Source organism: Chiroxiphia lanceolata, chromosome 18 (assembly GCF_009829145.1).
Source record: "Chiroxiphia lanceolata isolate bChiLan1 chromosome 18, bChiLan1.pri, whole genome shotgun sequence".
In the NCBI taxonomy this organism is placed as follows: Eukaryota; Metazoa; Chordata; class Aves; order Passeriformes; family Pipridae; genus Chiroxiphia; species Chiroxiphia lanceolata.
In genome coordinates, this window is record NC_045654.1 from 8,013,940 (window position 1) to 8,041,426 (window position 27,487).

At 52.0% G+C, this 27,487-nt stretch overlaps 1 protein-coding gene across 5 annotated transcripts in view; it reads right to left on the reverse strand.

Annotated features, from left to right (window-relative positions):
- Positions 1-1,757: 1,757 nt before the first annotated feature.
- The window catches only part of RPH3A (rabphilin 3A), a 31,723-nt gene continuing 5,993 nt past the window's right edge, over positions 1,758-27,487 (reverse strand). For 2 of the 5 annotated variants that reach the window (XM_032706018.1, XM_032706017.1), the window contains 20 exons: positions 24,655-24,877; positions 24,187-24,201; positions 23,289-23,423; positions 15,291-15,420; positions 14,614-14,700; positions 14,028-14,193; positions 13,583-13,627; positions 11,141-11,278; positions 10,923-11,018; positions 10,722-10,781; positions 10,421-10,651; positions 9,376-9,455; positions 8,728-8,802; positions 7,491-7,600; positions 6,755-6,881; positions 6,271-6,327; positions 5,934-6,085; positions 4,840-4,921; positions 4,235-4,331; positions 1,758-3,880 (listed from right to left, as the gene is read on the reverse strand). In XM_032706018.1, coding sequence (XP_032561909.1) covers positions 3,750-3,880; positions 4,235-4,331; positions 4,840-4,921; positions 5,934-6,085; positions 6,271-6,327; positions 6,755-6,881; positions 7,491-7,600; positions 8,728-8,802; positions 9,376-9,455; positions 10,421-10,651; positions 10,722-10,781; positions 10,923-11,018; positions 11,141-11,278; positions 13,583-13,627; positions 14,028-14,193; positions 14,614-14,700; positions 15,291-15,420; positions 23,289-23,423; positions 24,187-24,201; positions 24,655-24,731 — 2,091 coding nt within the window. In that variant the 5' untranslated portion in view covers positions 24,732-24,877 and the 3' untranslated portion in view covers positions 1,758-3,749. The remainder of the gene's footprint in view (positions 3,881-4,234; positions 4,332-4,839; positions 4,922-5,933; positions 6,086-6,270; positions 6,328-6,754; positions 6,882-7,490; positions 7,601-8,727; positions 8,803-9,375; positions 9,456-10,420; positions 10,652-10,721; positions 10,782-10,922; positions 11,019-11,140; positions 11,279-13,582; positions 13,628-14,027; positions 14,194-14,613; positions 14,701-15,290; positions 15,421-23,288; positions 23,424-24,186; positions 24,202-24,654; positions 24,878-27,487) is intronic. The other 3 variants (XM_032706019.1, XM_032706020.1, XM_032706021.1) reach the window with 3 other exon arrangements.

The following is a 27,487-nucleotide window of genomic DNA, read 5'->3' on the forward strand; positions in this document are numbered from 1 at the left end:
TCTCCTCTGGCTACTTTCTGGGCAGCAGCAGAGAGGAAAAATCAGTGGGAAGAAGGCTGAAAAAAAGCTAATGAAAGGAATTTGAAGTTCAATTTTAAGGCTGATAGACTTCCCTGGGAACACCCCTTCCAGCGGACAAAGGCCCAAGTCTTCCCTGCCACCAGAGCTCCGGAAGAGAACAAGCTTTAGCAGCAGTGCAAGGGAGGGGAGGGGTGAGGTTGGCCCCGAAGTTCTCGACATGCCTGGAAATAGCGGGATATCCTTCTGACATTTCCTTCCCGCTTCATCTTTGGAGCTCCAGTGACATCTGCTGCTGTCTCTGGGCATCGCCACCAGCCCGGCCACCCGCCACCTCCCCGGCTCGGCCTCACGCTCCCCTTCCGGGCACACGGAGGGTACGATGTCACCAACCCAGGGCTGGGGCATCACCCTGTGGAGCTGCATCCTAAGGGGCTTCCCCCGGCCCAGCGTGCCCATCCCTGGAAACTGAGCTTAAAAATGCCCAAATGAAAACCGAAAATGGAGGAAATCATTGTTTGGGTTGTGCAGGTCCTGGTGGGATGTTCTTTTGCAGTGGAGCAACAGGAGCTGCAGCCAGAGGACGGAAAGGCTCATGCTCTCCAAACTGGGGAGGTTGGTTTCTCATGGGATGGGTTTGCTCTCAGAGGGAGCATCAGAAGGAAGCCACCTTCTGAAGGAAGCCATGGTCTTTCCCATGGCATTCACCCCCAGGAACGAAGTGAGTGGGAGCCCGTGGATGCCTTGGATGTGCACAAAGGATCGACCCCCACAACATCCCCAAGATTTAACCCAGATATTCCCAACACCATCCCTGCTATCCCCCAGGAGCAGAGGAGCCAAACCAAGCTCTGCAGAATTATGATCTCTTCCCTCATAGAAAAACCTGCACCCACCATCCCAAACTCAATATCCTAAACCCAATCCAATGTCCCAGCACCTCCAAGCCCACCACAAATGCCCACATATGAACCCATGGGGTTCATATTCCCACAGGGAATGAAAGAAGCCAAAACCCACATTTATTTTTTTCTTTTCCAATAGTCTCACTTTATTAGATACCACATCAAGAGAGGATGTTGTGCTGCATGCAGCGGAAGACTGGAGTATTTCTAGTTCCTGTGTAACATTTTCTTTTTCTCTTAATAGTTGTAAACTGATATTTTGCTGTAAAATCACTGCATGCGACTTTGAATGCAAACAGCAGTAGAAGAGGCTTTTATTTTTATTTTGTTGTTGTTTTTCACCATTCCCAATCCAGATGTGCATGCTTTATTTACAAAGAAAAGAAGTCATTCAGGGCAGAAATTACTATCAGAAAAACTGAGAAGGTGGCAAGACACCAGGACCGTGGTTTGCACAATACTGGGGAGATTGGCAAGTTGCACTTGATTTTTGTGAGTGTAAAAAGATGATTTGAGTATCCTTTGTTCGAAGGGAAAGCAGGCTGGACAGAGAATGGCAATACAGGACAGGGTAATGGCAACCTTAATTGAGTTGTTCTGCACATACAAAGGAGGCTGGGCTGCTGCAGGGCTGGGGGACATTGAGGAATTCCTTAAATACTGTTTTTCAAAGGTAATTTTACCCCAGTTACCCACTTCCCCAGCATAGCTCTGGGCCCAACGGCTCTGAGATGAGCAGGGAGGTTTTGGCCAGATTTGATCACTCTGGAAGGGACAGGGCAGTATAGAATAATTAAGGTTGGAAAAGACCTCTAAGATCAAGTCCAACCATTGATCCTGGAGTCCAACCATCCCACAGCTGAACCAGCTGGGCAGAGCAGTGAGATTTCAGCACAGGACACAGAGGGAAACCACTCCAAAGAATAGATTCATTTCAGTCTGGGTTGTGGACAGTCTGGTTCAGAGATCTCACTCTACTGGTGCAGAGTCAAGAACTCCATGAAAGAAGGGCAAAATTTTCAAGTATCCTCTTCCATTAAACTCTCTGTGCCATAGGATGAGTCTGGGATGATGGAAGAGGTCTCCCAGCTCAGGCCAGACAAAGCAGAGGATGCACAGGGTGGTTTAGGTTGGTTTTCCCCACCTGGTGGTCCAAGGATGGGGAGCATGGGGGCTGTGGGAGGCAACACAGACCTCCTTGGATGTGTAGAACCCTGGGCTGGGCTGGGGCAGGGCTGCTCTGCAGCAGCATCGCTCCACACACGGGGGTTTTTGTCACCCAGAGCCGGTGACATTACTTGGCACAGAGCTAGGGGGACGGTCACAGAGTGTCAGCATTCAGAGGAAGTTCTGCTGGGGGAAAAAGACAATTTAAAGAAAATATCAAGAAAACAACTCATCCAACTGAAAGAGCTGCCCAGGCCACAGGACAGTTCCCCACCCGACTGCAGCAGCGGGTGCACGGGGAGTCATGGACTGAAAGGGTTGAGGTTTCATACAACATGCTCAGTGTGTAGCCCACTGACAATATATTCCATAGTGCTTATTGTGCTACTATCAACTATGCTTGAGGTTGTCCAGAGCCAGCAAATGGTACCAAACCTGACCAGTATCAGTCTGAGAATGTCTTTGCTCTCCTGCTATTGAGGACAGATTGAACAGCTCCAGGAGATAACTAAAGCGCAGGTTGAAGACAGTGGTTCTTGTGCAGAATAGGAAAAAAAAAAACCAAAACCAAAACAACCAGAGTTTGGAAGACCTCTAACTGTCCCAGCTAATTTCAGTAGTTATGGTGTTTTGAAGCAATTCAAAGCAATAATCCTTGCACACAGCTACTTGGTGGGAAGTGTCATCTCCCTCGGCTTCCCTCCTGAGCGTGGCACGGCAAACGCTCGGCAGCAGGAGGGGTGGTCTGAGGGGGCCCAGGGACTGCCCTCAGGGCTCAGTCACTACTACACAGCTCAGAGGTGAAGAGGAGGTAGTCACAACCTTGAAACACGGGTGGGCTCCTACAGCAACAGCGTGTGAGTTCCTCAGGCAAAAGGAACCACATGAACCAACCCAAACCTGCTTCCCTGCGAGCACAGAGTTCCCTATTCCTCATAACTGTTATTGTGTTATTGGTGGATCTTCTCAGCAAAGGATGTACCACAATATTGCTCAGGTGGACCAAACCAGAAGTAAAGCTCAAGCAGGACTCGCAAGATTACATCAGTGACACAGGCTTTGGCCTAATCATGACAACACAGACACCAGGAGACGGTGACGACCCACACCAAAGCCAAAGAGCTTTTTCATTATTGCAACTGAGGTATCGATATCACACAAGCAGAACAGGCCGATGCTCCAACACCAGCACTCCACACCCCCAGTGCCTGACAGGAGCACGGCCAGACTGGTGGCTGCACATCCCACTGGGAGATACCAGAGCCACAAGCCAGTGGCAATGGGATGAGCCAGAGGAGCAGAGGCTGGAGGAACACAGAGCATCGGACACACAACGGGAACGCTACCACGGGGTGTGTGAGACCAGTGAGAGAGAGGAACAGTCAGAAGGGAACTATTGCTTGACAAAATTACACACCAGGGGAACTCAATAACCTCCCTCCCAAAACAAAAAATAAACAGAGGAAGAGAATATGAAGGATCTGGGTTGGTTTTCAGGTGGAGGTGAGGACAGAGGATGCTCAGAGGAGGCAGAAGAGCATCACTGCCCTGGGACCAGAGGCTGTAGCAAGGCATGACTGCGCTGGAAGACAGACATCAGAGATCTACAAGGGCTTGGCAGAAGATGGGCTGTTGGGGAGCGTGAGGCAGCAGCTCCCTTTAATCACTGGCAACGTGGTTCTCGTTTTGGAGGGTGTGCCAGCGCTCAATCTTCTTGTCCTTGTTCTTCAAACATTCATACCAGTGTTTCAAGCGCTCACCCTTGGCCGTAATGCCGAGCTGGCAACCGCCTGGGAGACAGGGAGAGAGGAGACATGGCATTCAGAGGGGATGCTGATGTTACAGTAAATCCCTCCATAGGGACAGAACTCGCATTTGCAACACCTTTTTCACCTCTTGGATCAAAAATCTCATGGAAACACCCTGAGATGCTTTGCTTGCCCAGAAGGGCCCCCTGGGACGCAGGAGCTGGGGCAGCACAGTGGGTGCAGTGTATGTGGTGTCTGATACCAGCACCCCACCAGCTTCCATGGTCCCACCTGTGGTTCCTCACAGGGCAGGTGACCAGTACACCCCTCCCATACAGCAAACACTGTCTTGGGCACCAAAAAACACACCCCAGAGTGCAAAGACTTTCAGCTCACCAATGTAGTCATTGGATTTTCCGATGTCGTAATCCCAGACTGAAATGTCCAGTGACTTCTTGGCCAGATCACTGTGTTTTATGTCATAGAAGAACTCCTGCAGAAGGAGAAAAACACGTAAAACACTCCAGGAAAACACCCCCCAAAACCCTGCAGCTAAGGGATTGCACATGTTCTCTGTACAGCCTGGATTCAAAATCCAGTGAGAGAAGAGTTAAAATTAATTAAGAGAAAATGGTCCTTCCCTGTAGCACCTCTTCTCTCAGGATGACAGGAGCTGAGCTCACTCCCTGTACCTACGTGAGCTCTTTCCAGGTGTCCCATCAAAGCAGAACCAGTGGTGGGACCCCAGGGGCATCCATCCCACCCACACCCCCCAGCCAGGGAGACACAGAGTCAGCAGCACCAGCAGCAGGGAGGTTTCAGGGTGTATGTGCTGCCTGGCCCCGTGGCAAAGTCATTCCCAAAATACTGCTGGAAACAGAAGTGGGAAAGGAGACTGAGCAAGGAATCAATCCTCAGAGAGTTTGTCTTCCACCTCCTCCACACAACACAGTAATTAGCTAAATTGATTTATTAATATAAAAAACCAGATCCATCCCTACCTCGTTAAACTCAGGATTCAACGTTTTCTTCTTAATCTGTGTCTTGTGCTTGGCCTTTTTTCCCATATCAGGTTTCAGCCAACTGGGGGTAAGAGAAAACAGTTCAAAACTCAAGTGCAAGAACAGTGGGAGCTTATAAGCTTAAAAAGTGAGTTTCTGTGCTAGAAAAAAAAGGCACTGACTATATTTATTTAAGGCCAGTCTCCTCATCTTCTAGAGGATGTGGGAAAAATGCGGGGCTGGGGCTGTGCAGCCTGGATGGAGATCCAGAACTCAGTTGTAGAGTTGAAATAATTTAAATCTATGTTCAAAGTTGATTTTAAAATGCAAGTTCACCATCTTATGTTTGTGGATATTGAAAATACAAAAAAAATAGAGACTGAGAAGGAAAACTGCTCAGTTCCACCTCAGCTATAAAGAGATGTGCAAAGTGTTCAACACGAGAGTTATTGAAGGAGTTTTAGGGAGAACAGAGGTTTTTTCTGAAGGCAAAGAGAAAACAGCAATGATAACCTCACCAGCAATGACTGCAGGGTCCTCACTGTGTCACAGTTTATGAGGTTGGAGTTAAAACAACTTTATTCTCCCACGTTCCCAGGAGCCACCCAACCATTGGAGACAGAGATAGACAAGGTGATCCCTGGGCTCCCAGCTTCACCTAGCACATGGGATTATGAGGTAGGAAGTGGGGCATGGAGGGACATCAAGCCACCCCTGCCCTGCAGCCACAGTGGGTCAGAGATGGAGAGAAGAAGGACTCCTTGTTCTCCTTGACATGAGGTCAAAGGTTGGACTCAATGGTCTTGGAGGTCTTTTCCAGTGATTCACTGATTCTACATGAGGTGACCATTGGATCTGGGCATTTGGGGACCTACAGGGAGCGATGGAGCCAAGCGCTGAGTCAGTCTCATAGAGCTTCAGCCACACTGGGGGCACTTCCACCGTGCACAGTCACTGCTGCTGGACACCTCCTCCTGCACGAGGTCTGCAGGGGCTTTGAAAGGAATTCCCAGCCCCCCAGCTGCTGCCCGAGGACAGCAGGTGGCTCCATGCCCATGGGTTACAACCCCGAGCCATCCCCAGGGCTCACTCACAGCTTCACGAAGGGGTCCGAGTACCCGTTGGCGTCCATGGCTGCCAAGTGCACGCAGCGCACGATGCCCACGATGAGCCCGCCCTGCTGGGTGCTGTACATGAGGGACACCAGGATCTTCCCACGCTCCTCCACGTCCCCACCACGATCTACCTGCAGGAGGAACGGACCAGAGATGGGGACAAGGGGGTTGAGCCAGGAAAACGTCAGCGGCAGAGCAGATGAGACAGGGTGGTCAGAAGGGAACCTCATTCTCCATGAGGGGTGGGAAAACAGGCTCACACACAAGAGACGGTGGGTGAAACATGCAGGGAGCGTGTTGTCCTCCAAGGACTTACCTCCTCTTCATACAGAGCCATCCCACGGGATGCACCGGTTGTTCCAGCACGTTTTGTCTTGGATGGGAAAGGGAAAAAGAGACTGCCATGAGTGACCACAGCTGGGATAGAGCTCTGGGGGCTCAGCCCAGCTCCTTTGCTGGGCTGAGGAACGTCCATCTGCTCCATCAACCTTCACACCTCAGCAGATCCAACACCAGGGAGCAGAGCTCAGGGATGGAGCAATCTGCCCTCTCCTCTGCAGTGACAGCGCCACCAGGAATGGTCTCCAGAGTCACTTCCCTTGGATTCCCACCACACTCTTATCTCCTGGCCTGGATGTGTCATATCAGCCCAGACACAGGTGGGAATCCAGCTCCTGAAGGCGCCAGTGAAGTTGGGCACTTCCAGCTCCAACCCCAAACCCACCCCAACCTCCCTCACATGCCACTTGTTTGCAGCCCAAACACGAAGGGCAGCAGAAGGAAATCTCTCAGACACTCACTGGTATTACTCTCTCCAGGCAGATGTTGAAGTTCTTTTTCTGATTCGCTTTGAGTTTTTTCAAGGAAACTCGAGTTTCTCCAATAAACTCGTTGTGGCCAAATTTGTCTTCATCACACACTGAGATCCTGAAGGGAAGAGGAAAAGGTGGAACGTCAGCCAGGCTGGAGCAGCACCTCACTCTAGAGCTAAACCCACCTCTGCAGGGGCACTGCTGGAGGGGTGGACTGAGCAAAGCCCCCCTAAAACCACCCTCCATCTATCTCTCCTCTGATAAGAGGAGGAAGAAAATCAATCTTCTGGTTGGCCAAAAAAAAAAAAAAAATCAACATTTTTAATATCTGCTCTGTGATAGGGCAAGAAATCAACAGTGGAAAGGTGGGAATTTTCTGCAGGAAGGAAAACATCAAAAATTTTTAGAGATTATTTAAATAGACATCTTAATATTTTGCTGGGATATTGTTTGATCAGCACAGATACACAATATGCACATCTCCACACTGATAAGAATTAAAGTGATGCCAATAATTTAATATTAAATTACAGGGCCAAAATGCTTTTTCTCCGCTTAAAAGGACCATCCAAATCAGAAAGTTCATGGTGATTTTTAACCAAAACCTCTGCGTTTCCAGGTGCCCCGTCACCCCCTGTACTTTGCTGCCAGTGCTCTCCTCCACGTGAGGAGCCCCACAGTCCCCATCCCACCCCTCCACGGGATCCCAGGCTCCTCTGCTTGCCTGAGGGTTTTCCTCTGCATGTCCTCATCTGTGATGCCGTGGTACACCAGGGTCTCGTTCCACACGGGGTTGCGGGTGTTGCGCAGCGTCTTCGTCCTCAGCTTGTTCGACTGCAATGGCAAACAAACAAACCACGGCATAACTACACCCCTGAACTCCCCCCCACTGAAATCCCACCTCCTGGCAGAGATGCTCTATCCCATCTGGTTCATGAGAGGTGTTTTGACTGGGTTGTGCTGGTGAGGCATCAACTCCAGCTGAGCATCCCCAACCCAACAAGGTGGACCTTTACAGGAGCACCGGGGACTCGGTGACACGTGGTGTCCAGGGCAGCCTTCACTGCCTGGTTTTTGTCACTCCCTGGGATCTATTCCCTCAAGGACACTTGTAAAAGGAAGAAGGTGCACCAGACAGGTTTTGGGGGTTCAAGTCACAGCCCTCATGGTCTAAAGGAGGTGGCAGCTGGGAAATCGAGGAGCTCTGCTACTTGATCGTGTGTCTTTCACAAACACATGTTAAACATTAAAAAAATTAAAAAAAAAAAATCAGCAAAGGAGAGCAACAGAAATCAAAGTAATTCCCAAGATCACAACACCTTGATTTACTCTGCACAAGATCAGAAACCCCATATACATAAAAGCAAACCTGTAAATATCAATCCAAAGGCTTTATTTTCTGTTTCCCCCTTGTTTTATACTTAGTTACTCTGAGCAAAAATCTGCAGCAGGGAAAAAACTCTGCACCCCCTGAGCAAAGAGTCAGCACTGCTGGGCCAGTTCTGGTCATCCCTTCCTCCAAGGCTGCCCCACTAAGATCAGCTTAGCTGGGCTGGGGAGAGAGATTTCCAGGGATTTCCATGATGGAGCGAGTTTCCTCAACAGTTCTCTCCTCACAGCTCTAACAAGAACATGTTGCAGCTTCAAAGCAAATGGGTAATTCAAATTTTGGCAATAAATAGATTCTTGGTCAGATGTTTTGTGATGCATTAACAGTGTTGCCTCCTCTGGAGCATCCCTTCATCCCTGAGCAGATTCCTGCCTGCAGGATGAGCTGTTCCTTGGGTCTGGGAGAGCATCTGTGAACATCATCACTGTTCAGAGACACCCCCAGGGTAAAACAGCAGCAGTGAGCAAGAAATCAAAGGGGGAAGTCTGATACAAGGAAGGGGCCTGAAGGGGTTCTGAGAAACCTCTGCTCCATCCCAGCCCAAAATGCACCAAACCAGGCAAAGCCTCACCTTGCTGGCTCCAGGCAGGAGGTGCAGCTTCACGTAGGGATCAGCCAGGCCATTGGAGTCCATCGGTTTTAAGCCCTAAAAGATGATTAAGAGAACATGGCACGTGAATCCTCCTTCAGCTGAGCCCGGGAAGAGAAAAAGCTGCCCATGAAGCAACTCAGCAAAGAGAAAACGTGTTCAGTGAACCAAGAGCCTCGTTCTCCGCCCCGAGCAGTCGTGGGTGCCACGATGTGCTGAAACATCAGACTTAACTCGAGGAAAAATCATAGAATTATAGAACCACAGGATGGTTTGAGGTAAAAGACACCCCAAATATCACCAAGTTCCAACTCCCTGCCATGGGCAGGGACACCTTTCACCAGACTTGTCTGACCTGGCCTTGAACAGTTCCAGGTATGCAGCAGCCATAGCTTCTCTGGGAAGCCATCCCAGTGCCTCACCGTCCTCACAGATCTCTTGGATCTACTCAAGGAAAAGCCCCCCAGCTTTCCACAGCTAGAAGCAGTTGTGCCAACAGGGTCAGGTCGAGTCTCCCAAGGGAGCAGCCTCTGTCAGCAGCCACATGGCTTCCATCTCATCACACCGAAGAAACTGGAAGCCAGATGGACTTAAATTGGAGACAAAATGGGAAAAAAGAGGAGCACTTACCTTGGCCTTGATGAGGGTGCAGTGCAGGGAGCTGTTCTCCTGGTCGTAGAGCAGGTTGAACTCCAGAGCTCCCAGCGTGGCTGATGGAGAGGGAGGAGGAGTTGGAAACAGAATCTTGTTAAAACCTCAGCCAATAACTGCATTTAGTCAGCCCCGATTAGTAATAATTAGAAAGATTTGTGGCTCAAATGTAGAAGCTGTTTAACGCACACGAGACTGTGCTGGCACCGGCCAAACTGCCACAGATCCAGCTGGACTCAGGAGCTCTGGTCAAAGCCTTACAGAGGAGGGACTGCCCAGGGAGGGCAGCCTGGGACTTTGGAGCTGGATTCAATATTCACCAGGCAGAGCAGGAGTAACCCTACAAACCAGCTCAGGGACAGCATCTTCTCCCAAGGTTGAGAGTCAGTGCTTGGCCCCAAAAATGGGAGAAACCAACTCAGGCTTGTCTTCATGTGATCATCAGGAAAACACAACAGGGATGAAGAGAAGGCACAGAACCTCAGCTGGGTCCAGCTGCTCCTACCTGAGCACCTGCTCCTGGCCCCGAGCAGCTCTTCCCACCCAGGAGGTTCTCCCACAGATGCTCAGCCTCCTGCAGCAAATTCCCTTTCTTTTAGGGGAGCAAATGGCTGAACACCAAGATCTCAGGGTGCAAAGGGATTGCAGCCACCAAGCCCTTCCTAGACAGGCCAGTGGTGTTTCTCAGAGCAAAGGATGCTCAGATGGAAAGAGGCAGATGCCTTAGGGACTCCAGTACGGAAACAGGAAGGTAATGTAGGCTCAGAGCCTGAATCATCACATCAGAGCTCAGCGTTTGGTGCAAAACCAACTGAAGATCCTGTGGGCTGCACGAACTGCACTGAGCAGGGACAGCCTGCAAGACCCTGCCCCAATCACAGGGAAGCAGAGTTCCCCAAGGATTCTCCCAGTCAGAGACCCACCACCTTACCATACGCGTCAGGCTCCCCCAGCGATCATCTCCTCAAACTCTCATGTATCCCAAAGAACAGCTCCCTCCCTTCCGTGCACCCTGGGTACGTACTGCCTTCATCAGAGTCATAGCTGTTGGCATCCTCCTCCTCCTCCTGGGGCTGCTGCTGCTGCGGCTGCCGCTGCGGGGCTGCGGATGCGGGTGTGGCGGCGGGGGGTTGCTGGAAGGCGGGGGGCTGCCAGGCCGGCCTCTCCTCCCTGGCGGGGGGCGCAGCGTAGCCCCCTCCTCGTTCCTCCCTGGCGGCAGCGCGGGCCGGCTCTGAGGGTCCCAGCGGTGGGCTCGCTGCGGGAGGGACCCCGTTAGCCCCCCGTGGGCTCTGCCCCCCAGCCCCTCACAGACAGCTCGATCTCACCTTGTCTCTCCGGGAACCTCCCGCCCGCCCCGGGGCCCGGCCTCGCTGCTGCTGGTGGCGCTGGGGACAAACGCAGCATCACCAGGGAGTTCACTGAGAGGTGCTTCCAGCCCTCTCCCCGACCCCAGCACCGCAATTCCACAAACAAGGCATTGGGGGTCCCCAGGCACTGTTCCTGGCTGCATCCCTGTCACATCCTACCTGCGGGTGCTGCTGCCGGAGCGGGACCCGCAGCGGGTCCGGCAGTGGCTGCTGGGGGCGGCCGTGAGGCTTGAACGGAGTTGGTTCTCTTCACACCTGTAAGGAGGGGGCAGAATCAGCACAGACAACCCTTAGACAGCTGTCAGCCTTGTGCCCCCCAGCCCTCTCCTCCCAAGGGTGCAGAAGCAGGCACAGGGATGCAGGAGCACAGTTCTCACCAGGGCTCCTGCTGACCCCGCTCTCGGCACCGTAGTCCCGGCTCTCGGTGTCCCCACCGGTGTCCTCACTGCCACATGGACCCGCCCGGCCCTCGGCCGGCCTGCGGCTCCCCCTGGGGGATGCCGTCGTGTCGCTGCCTGCGGGAGAGGGATAAAGGCAGCTGTGAGGCTGGAAAACCAACCTCCCACCCCTGGGTGAAGCCCAGTCTGGGTGTCAGCAGGAGGAGGAGAAAGAGGATAGGCACAGCCACTACAGCATCACCCCCAGAGTTTTGGGGACTGCAACAGGAGGGCTCTGCAACACCAAACCTTCACACAGCGGTCAGGAAAGCCCAAAGGACACACCAAACCATGGGAACACCAAGAGATGCAGGAATCCCATGGGAAAACAAGGCCAGAGGCATCCATCACCCAGTCCTCAGCACCCATCAAACCCCTAAGGCATCACAGCTCCACAGTCCCCAGGACAGGGGGATCATATTTTCCTTTTGTTGATCATCTTCCGTTTATTAACAAGACAAGGGTGGCAGCTGCCTCTGCCTCTCGCTTCCATCACCCAGCAGATAAATCCCAGCCACACGCTCCAGGGTGCCCAGAGCGCTCCGTGGTGACAAATTGCAACCCACAGATGTGATGGAAAAGGTCCCGGCGCTCACCTGGCTGGCACTGGAGATGCCAGGTATAAATCTTGGCTGTGACATAAATGGGATGTTTCTCCTTGGTTGGGCTCTCAGGGTCACCGGAGAAAGCGAAACGCAACCGATTGTAGGTGGGGGAGAGGAGGGAGGGAAAAACACCGGGATGCTGAAGAGCAGAGAGGAATGGAAACGAGCATCCAGGCCCAGGAGCCCCATGGTGCAGAAATAGCAGTACAATAAATAATTTTCCAAGGGAGCTTTAGGAAAATCATGGGCACGACGTGAGCATGCTGAGCACCGGGAGGGACCTGCAGAGTTGGCAAAGCCTCCCGGACTTGCAGGAGCCAGAGCTCAATAAAAGCTGCCTGTTGTGGGGCTGGGAAGTTCAACAGCACCAGCTACTGTTGCAATTAAATCACCTTAATTCAGTGGTTTCCCCAAGTGCTGCTACATGGGAAGGGGAAGATCATCAGCTGGGAGCACCAGGCTGGGCACAGGCTCATCTGGAGCTCCCCACAGGGCTGTGACTAATCCCAGGTACCCACAGTGGGTGCCCCCCCATGGGGCTCACCCCAAAACACCACCCAGACACACAGGATGTGTCTCCATCGTGTGGGCTGGAGGGAGCACAGCTCAGAAAAAGGCTGTGCCACCAACGTGGAGCCACAACTGGGAACTCGAGCACGGCCACTGTCACAACAGACCCTGAGCTAAAGGATGGGTGGGATGGAGGGGACCACACCAGGGGAAATGTCCTCTCAAACCCCTACTGCCTTCTTTGTAAGGAAGGAGAGGAAGAGGAGGGTTTGCAGCCACTGTGCTGCTCTCGTCTTAATGACTGTCCAGCCAGGGGCAGGTGGTGTTGAGGGGGGTCTGTAATCCTTAGCACCTCAGCATTCTGATGTGGAACTGTGAAAATGGGGGATATTACTCAAAATTAAATTCCAGTGAGACCTTCTCAGTCTCTCCAACTCCCTTACAGGAGGGTGGAGTCAGGTGGGGGTCAGACTCTGCTCCTGGAGAACAAGGGACAGGACAAGAGGAAACAGCCTCAGGTTGTGCCAGGGGAGGTTTAGGTCGGATATTAGGGAACATTGCTTCACTGAAAGGGTTGTCTAGCCCTGGCACAGGTGCCCAGGGCAGGAGCCACAATCCCTGAAGGGATTTAAAAGCCATGTAAATGTGACACCTGGGGACATGGGTTAATGGTGGCCTTGGCATTGCTGGGGGAACGGTTGGACTCAACGGTGTTAGAGGGTTTTTCCAAACTAAATTATTCCGTGATTCTAAGTGGTGGAGGGGGCAAGGTATTACCACAAAAAAACCCCAGTGCATCCTCCCCCTGCTCTGCCTCCCGTGCACGGCACAAGCCTGGGCACAGCTCTGTGCTGGTGCCCTTCGGTGGGGGAAACCAGAGCAGAGCAGCTCAGCTGCTCCATCCCTTGCAGACATGCACAAGCCCCCACAAACCTCCAGGAGTTTCTCCGGGAGGTTTTCCAAGGACTGCCATTAAATAAGCAGAAAATCTCCTGCCCCTCACAGCAGGACCCACCACCCACAGAGGCAGCTCCGCTCAGCGCTGGAATCGCAGCCGCTCAGCCCCGGCGTGTGCAGGGGGTGGGGAAGCCCAGGAATAACTCAATCCCCGCGTGGTGGGCGGCAGCAGCAAGGAGAGGTCCTGCTGCAGCCTCCCATGGGAAACTCTGCAGGAAAACGTCATGGGAATGGAGGGAGGGAGAGAGGGGACTCAGCACAGGCGGCACCAGGGCAGTGGCACGGGGAGAGGGTGAAGGCCGGTGCTTACCCTCGGCGTCCGGTTCGGCTGGGGGGGGCCCGGCCTCCGCCTGGCCTTGGAGGCACAAACAGAGCGAGAAGGGGTGAAGCTGCAGCCCACACTCCCCCCAACACCAACCCTTACTTCCCTTTTTATTCTTATTTTTCCCAGGCTTCTCCATCACCGTGTTCATACCCAGGCACTGCCCAAACCCCTGATCCCCACCCGGGGCTGCTTTGCTGAAGGACGCTCCTGCAATCCCATCCACCCCCGACTTGGACAGCCTGGATAAAGCCTCCGCAGGCAGGGAGGGCAGCAGGACCATTTCTATGCTCTTTAGGACACAGGCAGCAGCCACAGGACTGCTCTGGTGCTTTTTCCCAGAGTTTTCCCATGCCAACAATGTGGAGAGACCCAATACCACGCTGGCAGTACCCCCCCAATGTTGGGGGGGTCAGCACCCGCTGTCACCTACCTCGAGTGGGTGCCCGGGAGGACAGTTTGGGGTCCGGGGTGGGCGGTTCTGCCGGGCTGGGCTCGCTCGGGGCTTGGGGTCCCTTGTTCTTGCTGACGGGCATCGGCTGGGGCAACATCTGCTTGGGCAAACCCTTGAAGAACCAGGCACCAGAGCGCTTCCACACCTGGGGGAGCAGGGATAAGGCTGGCATCCATGTCTTGGGAGGGGTCCTGGGGACTTCATCCCCCTGCACCAGCAGGTGGAGGACACGCAACTCCATATCCCTACCCTGCAGCCCATGCTGTTAATTAATTAACTCTTTGGCTCATGCTGCAGGCAGCAGACAGGCAATCTCTGCCCACAACAGCCCCTGCGACACCAAGACTTTGTTTTGGACTAATAAACGTCATTTTATGTAGAAAACAAGACCATGTTGTAAGAACCAGACTCGAGCAGCTGGGCAAGGCTTAGTGGTGCTGAAAATCCCTGGGAGCTTGAGTTGGTCCCATCTGGGAGGTCTGGGGTGGGGACAGTGCACAGGGTGACACCAAGGGCAGGGACAATATCCATGGGGCAGGGGGAACCCCGGGGGGGCCACACTCACCTCCCGCTGCTCACTGCAGATCTTGCAGAGCCAGATGGCGTGGGGCCGGTTGTTGGTGGTCTGCACCCCACACTTGGTGCAGACGTTCTGCAGGGAAAACAAAGTTCTGGCCACCGCAAGGTCCCACCACACCAGCACCACCAGTGGGAGGTTAATGAGGGCTGGTTAACGAGAGCTCTCCCAGCACAAGCACCAATGAGCACAGAAACCCTCGGAGATGTCCTCTCATGCCACGTGTGGAGGGATGTGGGGCTACAGAAACATGCCCCCAAAGACTGAGGTTCCCCCTGGGCTGAGATGCTCTCCCAGATTTGTCAATAAAACCCTCCCCAAGGATCGCCCTGATGCTCTGTGTGAGCCATGTGTGGCAAAGCAAACTCCTCCTTTCTCCCTGCTCAGAGCTACAGGAGCTCCACTCTGCTGGACCTCCTCGCTCACAAGCACCAACCTCATTCGAAATTATAATTTCCAACTGCTAAAAGCCTGAAATTACAAAATAAATTGAATTAAAAATCCCTGAGCCAGCCTGGCATCCCTGCAGCAGGTTCCTGCAGTCAGGAATGATTGCTGGGGGATTCCTTGGGGGCCACAGGCTGTGAGGATCAGGGATGAGCTCTGAGGGTCTGGAGGGTGCTGTGGGACTCCGGGGAGGTGCAGGGCACAGGGAAGGGCCTCACCTTCTTGCAGTCCTCACACACGACACAGGCAGACCCACGCGGCCCCAGCTGCTCCCCACACAGGATGCAGCGGTTCACCCCGTCCCCCAGCACGCTCCGGCGCATGTCCTCCAGCCTGGTCATCAGCCTCCTGGCAAAGAGGGGACAGGGAATGTCAGGAAAGGCTCAGGATATTGGGGTCAGGGTCCTGCTCCTGCAGGGCAGCCACTGCCTTTGGTCCAGCCGCTCCTTTTCCTTGGGCAGCTCCCAGTAGAGAATCTCCCCTTCCAACTGTGGGAGTGCAACCAGGGGAAAAGACGTCCCAGTGGGATATAATACTCCAGCATGTCCTTTATACTTCATATTGCACAATATTAACTTCCACTGATGCAGCCAGAGAGCTGACACCAGCCCCAGCTCCACGTACACACATGTGGAAATCCATCCAAGGCAGCATCTCCACAGAGAGCAGTTTGGCATCAGTGAAGCAGCTTTGTCCCCAAATGGAAACTTTTCCACCCAGTGACTGCTCACGAAGAGCTCCAAGAAATCTTGGAAGGGGGCTCTAGTAAGGACTGACTGAATTAATTAGTTTTCTTATTAATTAAGGAAAAATGTTGCCTATAGTGGAAATTATGGAAATTCTTTAAATGAAATGCTAAAAGCCCACTAGAGAAGAGGTTATAAAAACACACCTTTGGTTCCTGCAAAGGTAGAAAAAAAAAAATGAACAGTTAGGGAAGTTCTGGAAAACCAGCATTGGCAAAAGGAGTTTGGGAAGCAGGAGGGAGCTGCCAGCATCGTACGCTCAGTTAACCCAGAATCCTGGCCCTAAAAATAGCATGAGAAGGGAAAAAGGATGCATTATTTATGCCATTCAGTGAGGAAGGAGCAGGAATGAAGGAAGGGAGGAGGAGATCCAAGCCCACCGGAGAGAGCAGCCCCCGAGGCCGCCATCCCCCCCGGCAGCCTGACCCAAATCCGACAGAGTTGCGAACACGGCGCGGCAGGAAAAACAGCCAGCATTGCAAAGACATTTTGCCACATGTCTGATGACACCTTTGGATTTATGGTGACTCGGCTGCCAACACCTCTGAAAGGCTCATAAAGCTTCCGTCCACACAAGGTGCCTCTGGTTTGGTGTCCAGCCACTTGCAGGGTGGCTGGTATTCCATGGGCTCCATGGGGAAAAGCTTGATGAAGGAACAGCAGCAAGAGGGAGAAAAATCACGCAATCATAGAATGAGTTGGGTTGGAAGAGACCTTAAAGATTATTTAGTCCACCCCCTGCCACGGGCAGGGATACCTTCCACTAGCCCAGGTTGCTCCAAGCCCTGTCCAACCTGCCCTTGGACACTTGCAGGGATGAGGCAGCCACAGCTTCTCTGGGCAACCTGTGCCAGGGCCTCACCACCCTCACAGGGAAGGATTTCTTCCTAAAATAAAGCACTGTGGGACGTGCAGCCTAGCACAGCTCAGAAATTCCTCACTGCAGTCAACAGGAGCATCTCAAAGCACTTCACCAGCCACCACATCAAGTCCAATGTGGGGATGCAGCTCTGTGACTCTGCAGACATTATCCAACCAAAGCCATCTTATCACATCATCTCAGTCAGGTGGGAGACAACAGCTCTGCTAAAACCCACTGGGGAATCTCCCACTCCTCCCCATGGGCTCCAGGCTGCCAGTGTGGAGGTGCCTCCTGACAGTTCTTAATGAACCTGCACAGCCCGTTCCCAGCAGGGAGATGGGACTGCTGGGCTGGGTGGGCAGCAGCAGAGCCAGACGGAGCCAGCAGCGGGGAGAAATCGCTGTTTTCACAGTTGCAGTGTCACCAGACAGCAGATGGAGGAGTTCACAAGTTCCTTCAGTCTCCATCGCCCGCAGCTCTGGCAGCAACAGGACCACGGGGGCTCTAAAAACAGCAATTCTGGTTTGCAGCCTTTTGCTAAAAAATAACATCCTTGGACCATGGTGAGGGGATTTTGTGCTTTTCCACTTCATGGGGAAGGTGCTCCAGCGCTGGATGGACCTTGGAGCAACCTGGTCTAGCGGAAGGTGCCTCTGCCCTTGGCAGGGGGTGGAATGAGATGAGTTTTAAGGCCCCTTCTAGCCCAAACCATTCTGGGATTTACTCAAGAGATGTGACTGTCCATCCCTACCCATCAGCACCCACCTTTGGTGCCTTTCCCGAGTTCCATGGCCAGCACATTTTGCTGCAAACACGGAGCTCCCAGCGACTTCAGCAGAGCTGCCTCATCCCATAGCCCCAGCCAGCACTATTCCAACAAAAACCTGGAAACTGGCTGTTCCCCAAACGTTTCTTATTTAAATGAAATGAATCTCAGCCCATGCAATGCAGGGTCCCCACCAAGAGCCCCCAACAGCAACCAACCAACAACCTCCAGCTTTTGTGGCAGCACATCATTCCCACCTCACCAGGGGGAATATTCTGGGGGAAAAAACCTTTCTTTTCCAAGCAGCAAAGCACAAGTACCTCCTGCAATCCCCCCCCCAAGCTGTGCTGCAAGAGCTCCAAGCAAAGCAGCTTCCCGTTGGAAATCTGCAAGCCCAAACAAACTTATTATAGAAACTAGAACAAATGGCACAATCAAAGGGATAAAAAAAAAAAGGAAAAAGCCTTTGCATTTCAAGAGATTCATTATTTAGCTGCAAAATCTCTCCCAGTCTCTCATTTAGCACAAGCGGCTCCTTAAGTGGTTTTTTAACCAGTGGAAGAGCTCAGCAGCCAGAACACACACCTGTGGCACCCGCTGCAAGCCAAGCACATTTCCTTAATTAAAACATCCCTTCAAGAAGGAAAAATTGGGCTTTCTTTTTTTTTTTCTCCACGATTCAAATGCTGCTGGGAGAGAAGTGGATAAAAAGTTAAAGTCCTGGGGTGAGCTTGGCAGAAAGAGCCCTGGGAAAGGGGGTGTCATGTTGAGACCCCTGGGCTGGGAAGCTCCTGATTAAGTAATAACTGGGAGCAAATAGTCCAGGTTTCTTTCCAGCTCCATCCAGCACCTCCAGAGCCCCATTTCCACACAGTCTCCCACCAATAACTAAGGGAAGCCCCGCTCTTGCCAAGCTTTCTGCCTTTCCCAAAGCTTTTCTCTCCCCTAGATATGATTTCTTTATAATTTTTATTGTCCTCCAGTTCATCCCTCTCCCTCACACATCTCCAGGGCTACACACCTTCCTCACCATTATCTGCCCTTCCAAATGCCCATCCCTTTGGCCTCTGTAGGACTGCCCTTAAAGAGCAGGAAATATCCTTCAAATTGTTAAAATAGGGGGGGAAAAAGCCAAGAGAAGAGTAATTGAAGCTGGTGGCAGGGAGCTGGCTCAGCCCAGCACCCGGAGCCAGCCCTGTGGAGCGGGAGAACATCCATCACCCGCCAAAGAAATACGGATTAGTCACTGATGGGAGTGAGATAGGAGCAGCTGCATCTGAAATGCTCCACGTGCACCTGAGATAACAGCAATAAAACATATTAATGATAACATATTAACGACCCAGCCCCATAAATATGGTTTGGAAGAGGAAGGTGAGCAGCCCCAAGGCGGTGAGCCCTCCCCGGGCATTCCTGCCCACACTCCAGAGCCCTGGAGTGGGCAGGGAAGGGCTCATGGTCACAGGAGACCTGCAAACATCTCCCATGGTCTGTGGCATCCCCACAGGGATGAGGGACCACCTTAGGCTGGGCTCAATCCTAGACAGGATGGAACTGGTGATGGGTTTGGCAGTGTTGGGTTAACGCTTGGATTTGATGATCTTGGAGGTCTTTTCCAACCTAAATGATCTGATGGAACTCTCAGTGCTGCAGCATCAGCGTCTTCTCTTGCACCAGGACCAGAGGGATGCAGAGAAGGACAGAGAGACACTGGAATTAAGTGCTGATGATCCTGGAAAACAAGACTTAACAGAGGGGCAGGCACACAAGAGTTTGTTGTGTTTAAATATTCATTGCCACTCAGAAGTTAATGGTAAAGATGTGCTTAATGGCTTTTGTGTCAGGGAGGACATTTAATGCTGTAAAGGGGGTAGGAGAAGGACCTGATCCATGAGGAATGACCTGATCCAGGGCATGATGAGCCAGGTGCTCCCCAGCACCACATGGGAACCAGCAGGGACAGACTCAGTCACCAAAAAACCAAATCCATGGCGAAAAGAAACTCCAGTAGAACACAAAGGAGGTCACAAAGTGCCTCCAGAATTAAGCACTGCTTTGCCTCCATGGGGAAATCATGTGCCTTAAAGGGCTGAATATTAAATTAAGGCTAATTTTAATGGCATAAAAGAGACAAGAAAAGCAGCCAAGCTACAGATTAAAGAAAACATAATTAAAATTGGGATGGGAAATGAGAAGCAATTTTCCTCCCCTACAAGTTTGCAGGTAACTAAAGGTAAAGCACCATTTGAGCTTTTCCAGGCTGAGCCCTCACCATGGAGAGGAGATGCCCACAGAGGCCATAGGGACCTGTGTTTTTCCAGATATCCCATTCCATGCTCATGTGCTTGCTGCCTCCCAGGATGTGTTACAGGAGGGCTGTTACTTTACAGGGACATCCCAGCCTTGGAAATAAGAAAGGAGGATTTTTTTAGGGAAAAAATCCAACCAAAATCCCACAAAAACTCAAGCAGCATGAGTTGTCTCCCAGCCATGAATCAACCTCATCTCCTTTAGAAGTTGGCATCTCGGGAGACATTCCTGCCTGTTTCCAGCAACCTCCCTGCCCTTCCTTGACCCCTAATTTTATTTTTATGTTGTCTGCACACAAAGAAGAAGAGCTGAGGCTGTGGTCCCCAGAGAGTGGTCACCAAGGTTAATGACTTAATCCCCTGTGATTTCAGCCATCTGCTCCAGCATTATCTATGTGTCATCCCAGCAATAAGCAGCCAAATTAAAATGCAATCCTGCTCCAGAGCTGGTCCTCTCAGAGGAAAGGTGAGAGGCTGTGACCCATGGGGAGACAGTTAAGCCACAGCACTTTTGGAGGGGATCCAGGAGCCATATGTCACCTCACCCCTGGGAGAACCAGCTCCATGCAAGGCACTCTCCAGAAATATCAATTTCTGACTTTGGATGGTTTGAGATCTTTCCTTCAATGCCAAGAGCAGGCTGGAACTCATTAGGCAGCAGAGCAGACTCGGTGTGTTATTGATGGCACCCAATTATAGATGCATAATGGAGTCAATTAGTGCCTGCAGGTGCTCCTGTGCCAGCTGGGAAGAACAGGCTCCTCCTGGAGTGCAGCTGGAGCATCATCACCACCACCACCATCACTGGAGTATCACCAGAGCCGGCACAGGGACCTCCTGAGCATGAGCCAGGTCAAGCAGGGAGTGAAAGGGGACAGCAGCAGATTCATCCCTGCCATTGTGGACCTCTGATCCCTCTGCCCAACAGCTTTCAGCCCCTGTGTCCCTCAACCAGCCCACAGGATTATCCTCCTCACCCAGCAGTTGTAAAGTCCTTCATCAACTCCAGCCGGACGTGCTCTTGCTGTGTCATGTTTAAGATGATTTCAGCTCCTATTTATCCTTCTCTGTGCCATGAGACAAGGATCCAGCCAAAAAAAGCCCCACACAAAGTGTCCCTGTCCTACAATCCTCATCAGCATCCAGCTCATGCATCCCACGGGCTCTATCCACCCTTGCAGCTAAAAATACTCTTTCACTGGATTAATTTGAGCTGGGTTTGACACAAAGTCCAATTCCACAAACAACATCTCAACAAGCAGCATCGATTCGTTCCCAACCTGGCTGAGGTAAGGGGCTGGTGGGACAGAGGGTAAAGGAGAGGGAGGGAACTAAATTGGGAGAGACATCAGGCACAAGGAGGTTCATCTGCAGCCAGCACCAGCTGTGGGATTCATGATTGCTCAAGTATCAGATGTAAAGCTCAAATGAACCCCTCAAAAACATCCACTTAACTCCAAATATTTACCACATATTCCCTCTTTGGAAGGCATGCTCATTCCACGTGAGCTGTTCCTTATATTAACCAGAGTTTTCATGGAACAATAGAATGGTTGGGTTGGAAGGGACCTTAGAGCCCATCCAGTTCCACCCCCTGCCTTGGGCAGGGACACCTTCCTCTAGACCAGGTTGCTCCAACCTGGCCTTGAACACTTCCAGGGATGGAGCAGCCACAGCTTCTCTGGACAAGTTTTAATGGGTCTTTTTTTTTTTTCCTCCCTTACAGGAAGAGAAAATACCAGTAAATCCCAGAAACTCAGGCTTTCCAGGAGCAGCATCCTGGAGCAGCCTGTCGGACCAAGGTACATCCATATCCGCTGCCTCCCTGCCAGAGGCCAGCCTGGCAAACCCGGATTATTTTGTAATATAAGGAGCTCTCCTGGATAAGGTCCGAGCAGCTCCTGAACGGATGATTCCGTACGAGACTGATCCAGGCGCTGTCCCATATTTCTGGAGCTGAACATCCCACAGCTCTTGTTGTGCAAGCCAACAAACACAAAGGGGCTGGCACGGCTCCCGCTGCGCCTCCACGCAGGGGGGGATCAGCTGCGGCAGCACATCCGCCAGCATTCCCGGCTCCCAGTCCTCCGCCCGGCTTTTCATGAATGAGAATGAGCAAACCTCCTCCTCCTCGGCTCACGAAGGCGAAAGGGAGGCTTTCTGCAGGCTGGCAAACAGCTGCATGATGCAAAATAAATCTCTCCCCCCTCTCTGCTGAAGATGATTTATGCCTGATCCAAAGAGCATCACGTTTGAGAGTAGTTCTTACAGGGCTGCAAATGGGCAAAGCCGGGGAAACGCTGCTTGTAAGCACTTTTGGGGAATGAATCACCACCATTCACAGCCTCTTTCACCTGGTTTCTGCCAAAAAGCCGGGAGAGGAAAGTGCTACCTGTTGTAAAGTGAGGTGATGCCAAGCTGGGGAGGCATCTTGAGCCTGGGGGACCAGCACATCCAAGGGGCATATGCCAAGCCCTGGCAGTGAGAACAACCTCTGTCAAGGCAAAACCTGTCCAGGCTGTTAACAGACCACTCCTAACAAAGGATTTCTGCAAGTGAGTAAATAAATCCACCAGTTCGGAGGCCACAGGGTGCAGCCAGAGCACACCACAGCTGTACCACAAACACTCAATATTTAAGTGTTATTAAGGGACAGCAAAGCTTCCCCAAGCTACAAGATGGGCTTTGGCATTCCCAGAGCAGTGGAGGGCACAATTCCTGCCTGGACCTGAGTATGTTCCCTCCAAGGAAAAAAAAAAAAAAGCTAAATGCTTAAGCTCAGCAAGAAGAAACTGTTCCTCTGTAAGGAAAACAGGTGTGATGCCTGACAAATGGGATTATGGAGATCCCACCGGAAAACCAGCCCCAGCAGAGCAAGTTGATACCTCATTACCATTATTTCACCTGACACCTTCGCCCAGGAAGGGCAGAGGGGCAGGAAAGGAAACACAGGCTCTTCTCACCCTCTAAATGGGTGCCAGGGATGACCCCAGTACCCTTCAGTGGTCATGGGTACCCCAGAATCCCCAGGAGCTGGTCCCAGCACGTACCAGCCCTGAGCATCACTCAGACCTACTGGGCCTCAGAGACAGCTCATTTCAGGGTGGCAGAAGAGACTAACCACAGGGACGGATCCATCACCACTCCAGCCCCACATCTGTTTTCCCAAAACAAGACAAAGCCCCTCTCGGTGAGCCGTGACTTTGCCCACACTCACGGGGGCTCAGGCTCCTGGACAAGCAGCTTCATGAAATGACATGTTATTAATGATCCCTTTTAGACTGAAAAAACCGGCTGACACCATAAATCCTTGGCCCAAACTCCGTGGCACACAGACCAGGAGCAGCACACGGAGCAGATCCCTCCCCTGCGCACAGGTTCCTCCTGGCTGAGAACCAAAGATCCCCCGCAGGCTCCTTTCAGGAGAAACACTGCAGTGCAGTAGCTGCTTCTCAGGAAAGCAGCCAAGCAGGAGCTTCCTCCCATGTCCCTCTGGACCTCCAATGCCACCAGTGCCCCCAGCACTGCCTTACCCGATGCGCTCCTGCTCCATCTCCTCCATCTTCTCGGCGCGGGCGATGACCCTGTTGATGATCTCCTTCTCCTCATCCGTCAGCTCCTCGCCCTTGCGCTGCCGGTCGGCTTGGCCACCCCAGCTGGAGGGGAGCCTGTGGGAACAGGGATTCATCCATGGACCACACGTGTGATTCATACCATGGATCATGCATGTGTGCGGGAACAGCCAGGCACCAATCCCCAAACCCAAAAGCAGGGCTATGATATCACCCCACCCCTCAAATCCCTTCTAGCTGCAAATGGCCCCCCACCCCGGTTGGAAGCTCTTATCTCCATTTTTTGAGGGTTTCATATGGAAACGCTTGTTTTATATGGATTAAAAAATTCCTTTATAAAAATATTCTCATTATTTCCACGTTTCAGCCAACACAGTTCACTTTGCAGCCTCCTCTCCACTGTGGAACACCAGGTTTGCCAGTGAGCCACAGCACCGGGGTGATGGAGCAGGAGTGGGTGGGGTTTTTGGGAACATTTCAGCAAACATGGGAGTGTTTCCTCTTCTAACATCATTTCCAAGGATCCTTTTGCCCAGCCTGGGTGTCAGGCAGCAATAACCTGGTGACAGGGTAACGTCTGCCACTCAGACTGGAACAACAAAGGATGCAAAAGACAAATGTCCCTCACCTTCATCTTTCTGCTCATCTAAAGACCTTTCCTGTGTATTTTTCTTCCTGGACTGAATGCAACTGCATGGTCTTGAACCTTAAATGCATCAAAACCGCATGCAACACTTCCCAAACTCAATTTTTATTTTTTTTTTTTTTTGGCATCTAAGCCAAGGCTTCTCATATTTTCTCAAAACCATCAGAGGAATAAGTTAAAAACAAAAACAAAAAAAGTAAGGGAGATACTTACTGCTCCTTCTCGCTGCTGGGAGGCACAAGAAAGAGAGAGAATAAGGATTAGGTGAGAGCAGGGACAAGGGCAGCTCAGCCTGGCACAGCCGGTGCTCTCCCCAGAGCAGTTCCAAACATAAGCTTTGCCCAGCCCCTGCATCCTCCAGGCTCCCAAAACCTGTACCCAACCATGGCTGCTGCCACCACCCACCCAGCCAGGACAGAGATGGATGGAGCACCTCCCTGCATGGTGACCACACTGGAGAACATCAGGACAGACAGATGGGGCTCCTCATCAGCACCACGTTCATGCCCACCCACGGGTCTGTCCCCATCACCCGCTCAGGGGGTCTGGGGGGTAACACCGCAAAACATCCTCATCCAACTGGCACAAACTCAGTTCCTGACATTCCCAGAGGAAGACCCTGTGTCACCTCCCACCCTGGGGACTCTCCTCCTTCCCACAGCCCCAGTCCCCTCCTCTCACCTGGCTCGGACAGACATGGTCCTGTCGCTGGGGCACATCCACCGGTCGGAGCTGCCGCCCACCACGGCGTCGGTCATCGCCCGCTCCCGGGGCACTCGGGGACTGACTTCAGGGACACCAGCGCCCTGATGAAAAGCACCAACGTGGCACACTGGGCAAGTCAATCACCTCACTTGCAGACAGCAGCGATGCCAATGACGGTAACCCAGAGCTTTCAGCCAGGCTGGAGGGGAAAAAAAAAAAACCAAACAAGAAAAATCCCCAAAATCATACCGGGAAAGGCTTTACGTTTGGCATTAAGAGGATTTGGAGCAGGAACGTTACTTTGGTGACTGTCTTGATATTGTGCATGAGACACAGGATCCTACCACCACCCCCCTCCCAGGAGGCAGCGCAGCCGCGCTCGGCACAGTTGTAATTAATGAGATACCCGACCTCGCATTAATTATGAGGCTTCAGAGCTGGGAGGGAAGAGGGTGTTCCATTTCAGAGAAACATCTACAAACCACAGAACTTTCTCCCCAAAACCCAGCACGTCTTGCTGTCCTTCCCCAAACCACCTTCCCTCTTGAACAAAACTCCTTTTTTATTTTTGTTTACTAAAGGTTTTGCTAAATGGATCCATGTGAGGCACTGAGGGAGGACATGGGAACAGGACCCAAACACAATGGTCTGTTCACTCATCTCCAAGAGGTTCGTCAAGAAAGGGTTCTTCAAACCCTCCTCCTTTCAGCAGAACTGATACTATTATTAAAATACAAATTGATGTCAAATCCACAGCCTGAGTGTTTTATATTCCCATATTTTGGAGGTGTTTTACCCCTTCACCCACCACCCCTAATCCCTGCATGGGGATAGCAAAGCCCAAACTGATAGTGACCAGCATCACTCACAGAGCGGGGATGGATCCATCCATCCCATCATCTCTTCTGAGTGAAAACCAGTGATTTTACGGAAGGTGATCACCTTGGGCAGAGCAATGTCCCCCAAACCCAGCCCAGGGCAGGATCCATCCCCCTGCACAGCCCCTCACCCCTGCACGGTGCCAGGGATGATGACACTGCCAGTCACTGTTCCACCTGGACGACTCCCAGGATGGTCCCCAAGGGCAGCTGGTGTGTCCAGGGGTGGCATCACCCAAAAGACACCACTTGCAAAGGGAGAAGCTCAGGCTGAGCCTCCCTTTACAGCCCTTAAGGTGGGAATGAAAGCACAAACAATCCCTCCAGGAAGGGCTTTGCTGCAGCACTGACCGAAGCACAAGGCTCTGGATAAAACCTCTCCTTCCTTAGGGCTTCCTGCTGATTGAGGCAATTTTTTTAGCTCAGCTGCTTCCCACCCCCAGGTTTCCCCCCACCCATCTCCTCCATGGATGGGGGACCTGCAGAGACACCCCAGCAACAGCCTCCCACCTGCACCACTCACAGCACCTGCATTCGAATTGCTTCCTCTGCCTGCAGAAGAACTAAAAATACACACAAAATAACCCCTAAAACCCTCTGCAGAGCCTGGTTGTGGATGATGAATGGCCCAGAGGCTGGGAGAACCTCATCTCCCCACCCTGCTGCCCTGGGATGATGTTGCTGTGGATTCCTCCCTGCCTGGGAGGGACCCCCAGCACCAACCCCAGCATCCCAGAGGTGCCGGTGCAGCCCAGCAGCACCAGAATTCAGCCCAAATGGGTAAATGCACCTTTGCAGGGCATGAAGCAACTCCAGAAAAACTCCAGCAGAGGCACTGGGGAGGTTTTCCCAAGGAGAAGAGGGAAAACAAGAGGTTATAAACTTGCCCTGCTGAAATCACAAACTCCAAGCCACGAAAACCATAAAACTTTCCCCAAAAGGAGGAAAAAACATAATTTCCGTCATCCTCTTCTTGCACTGCAGTTATCTCTGAGGAGTCAGAGATTTGAGGCTCACCTTGGCTTCACTGAAAACTTACATATACATGAAAATATTTTTGGAAAAAAAGGAGAAGTGAAGCACGTGGGTAATTAGTGCTCCGCTGGTTTCACACAGTGCCTATTCCTGTGCCAAACCAGAAGGCTCTGATTAACAAGGTCAGTTAAATAAGCAAATTGTTCATTTAAGTCCCCATTGCCACCTCCACAATCCGCAGTGCAGCAGCAAATTCCCACTGGGAATGAAGGGTTCCAGCACAGCCTGGGGGTTTTGTGGGGTGGGCACACATTTAATAGGGTGCTCTGGGAGGAAGGGCACCACCCATTTTTGTGGAGATGTGAGTGGATAAGGGACCTGCCTAAGGTCACATGGAGCAGGAGTGTCCAGCCCAGCCCTGCAACAGGGGAAAATAAGCAGAAAATCCCTGGTTTTTTCCTAGCAAAGAGGATAAAGTGACCACCAGCACTCAGCACTGGGGAGGAAAACTTCTTCCCCCAACTAGAACTTTCTGCTAATAATAGAGAGGCCACGAGTGTTTCGCTTTGTTGCGGATGGAGTGGAGCTCAGGGACAGTTCCTGAAGGAATTCACAATCCGTTCCTTCGCCTATAAATAATAGATTTGGAAAATCTACTTTGCATTACTTCCAGCAACTACCCTCACTTGCCCTAATGCTTGGTTCTGCATTTTTAGCACATGGTAGAGAACAAAATAACAGCTTACAGTGGCTTTTCCCCCCCCACACCAAATCCTTGCTCCCAAGCCAAAGGACGTGGCCTATCCAAGTGGTGATCGATGGGACACAGCAGCATTTAGTTAATGAAATGGAAACATCCCAACCTAAGAGGTGGCCAAGACCTTCCAGGGTTTGGCTGACCCCAGAGGGTCCCAGGCTTGCTCCCCCTGGTCTGAGATGAGCAGGGATGTGAGCAG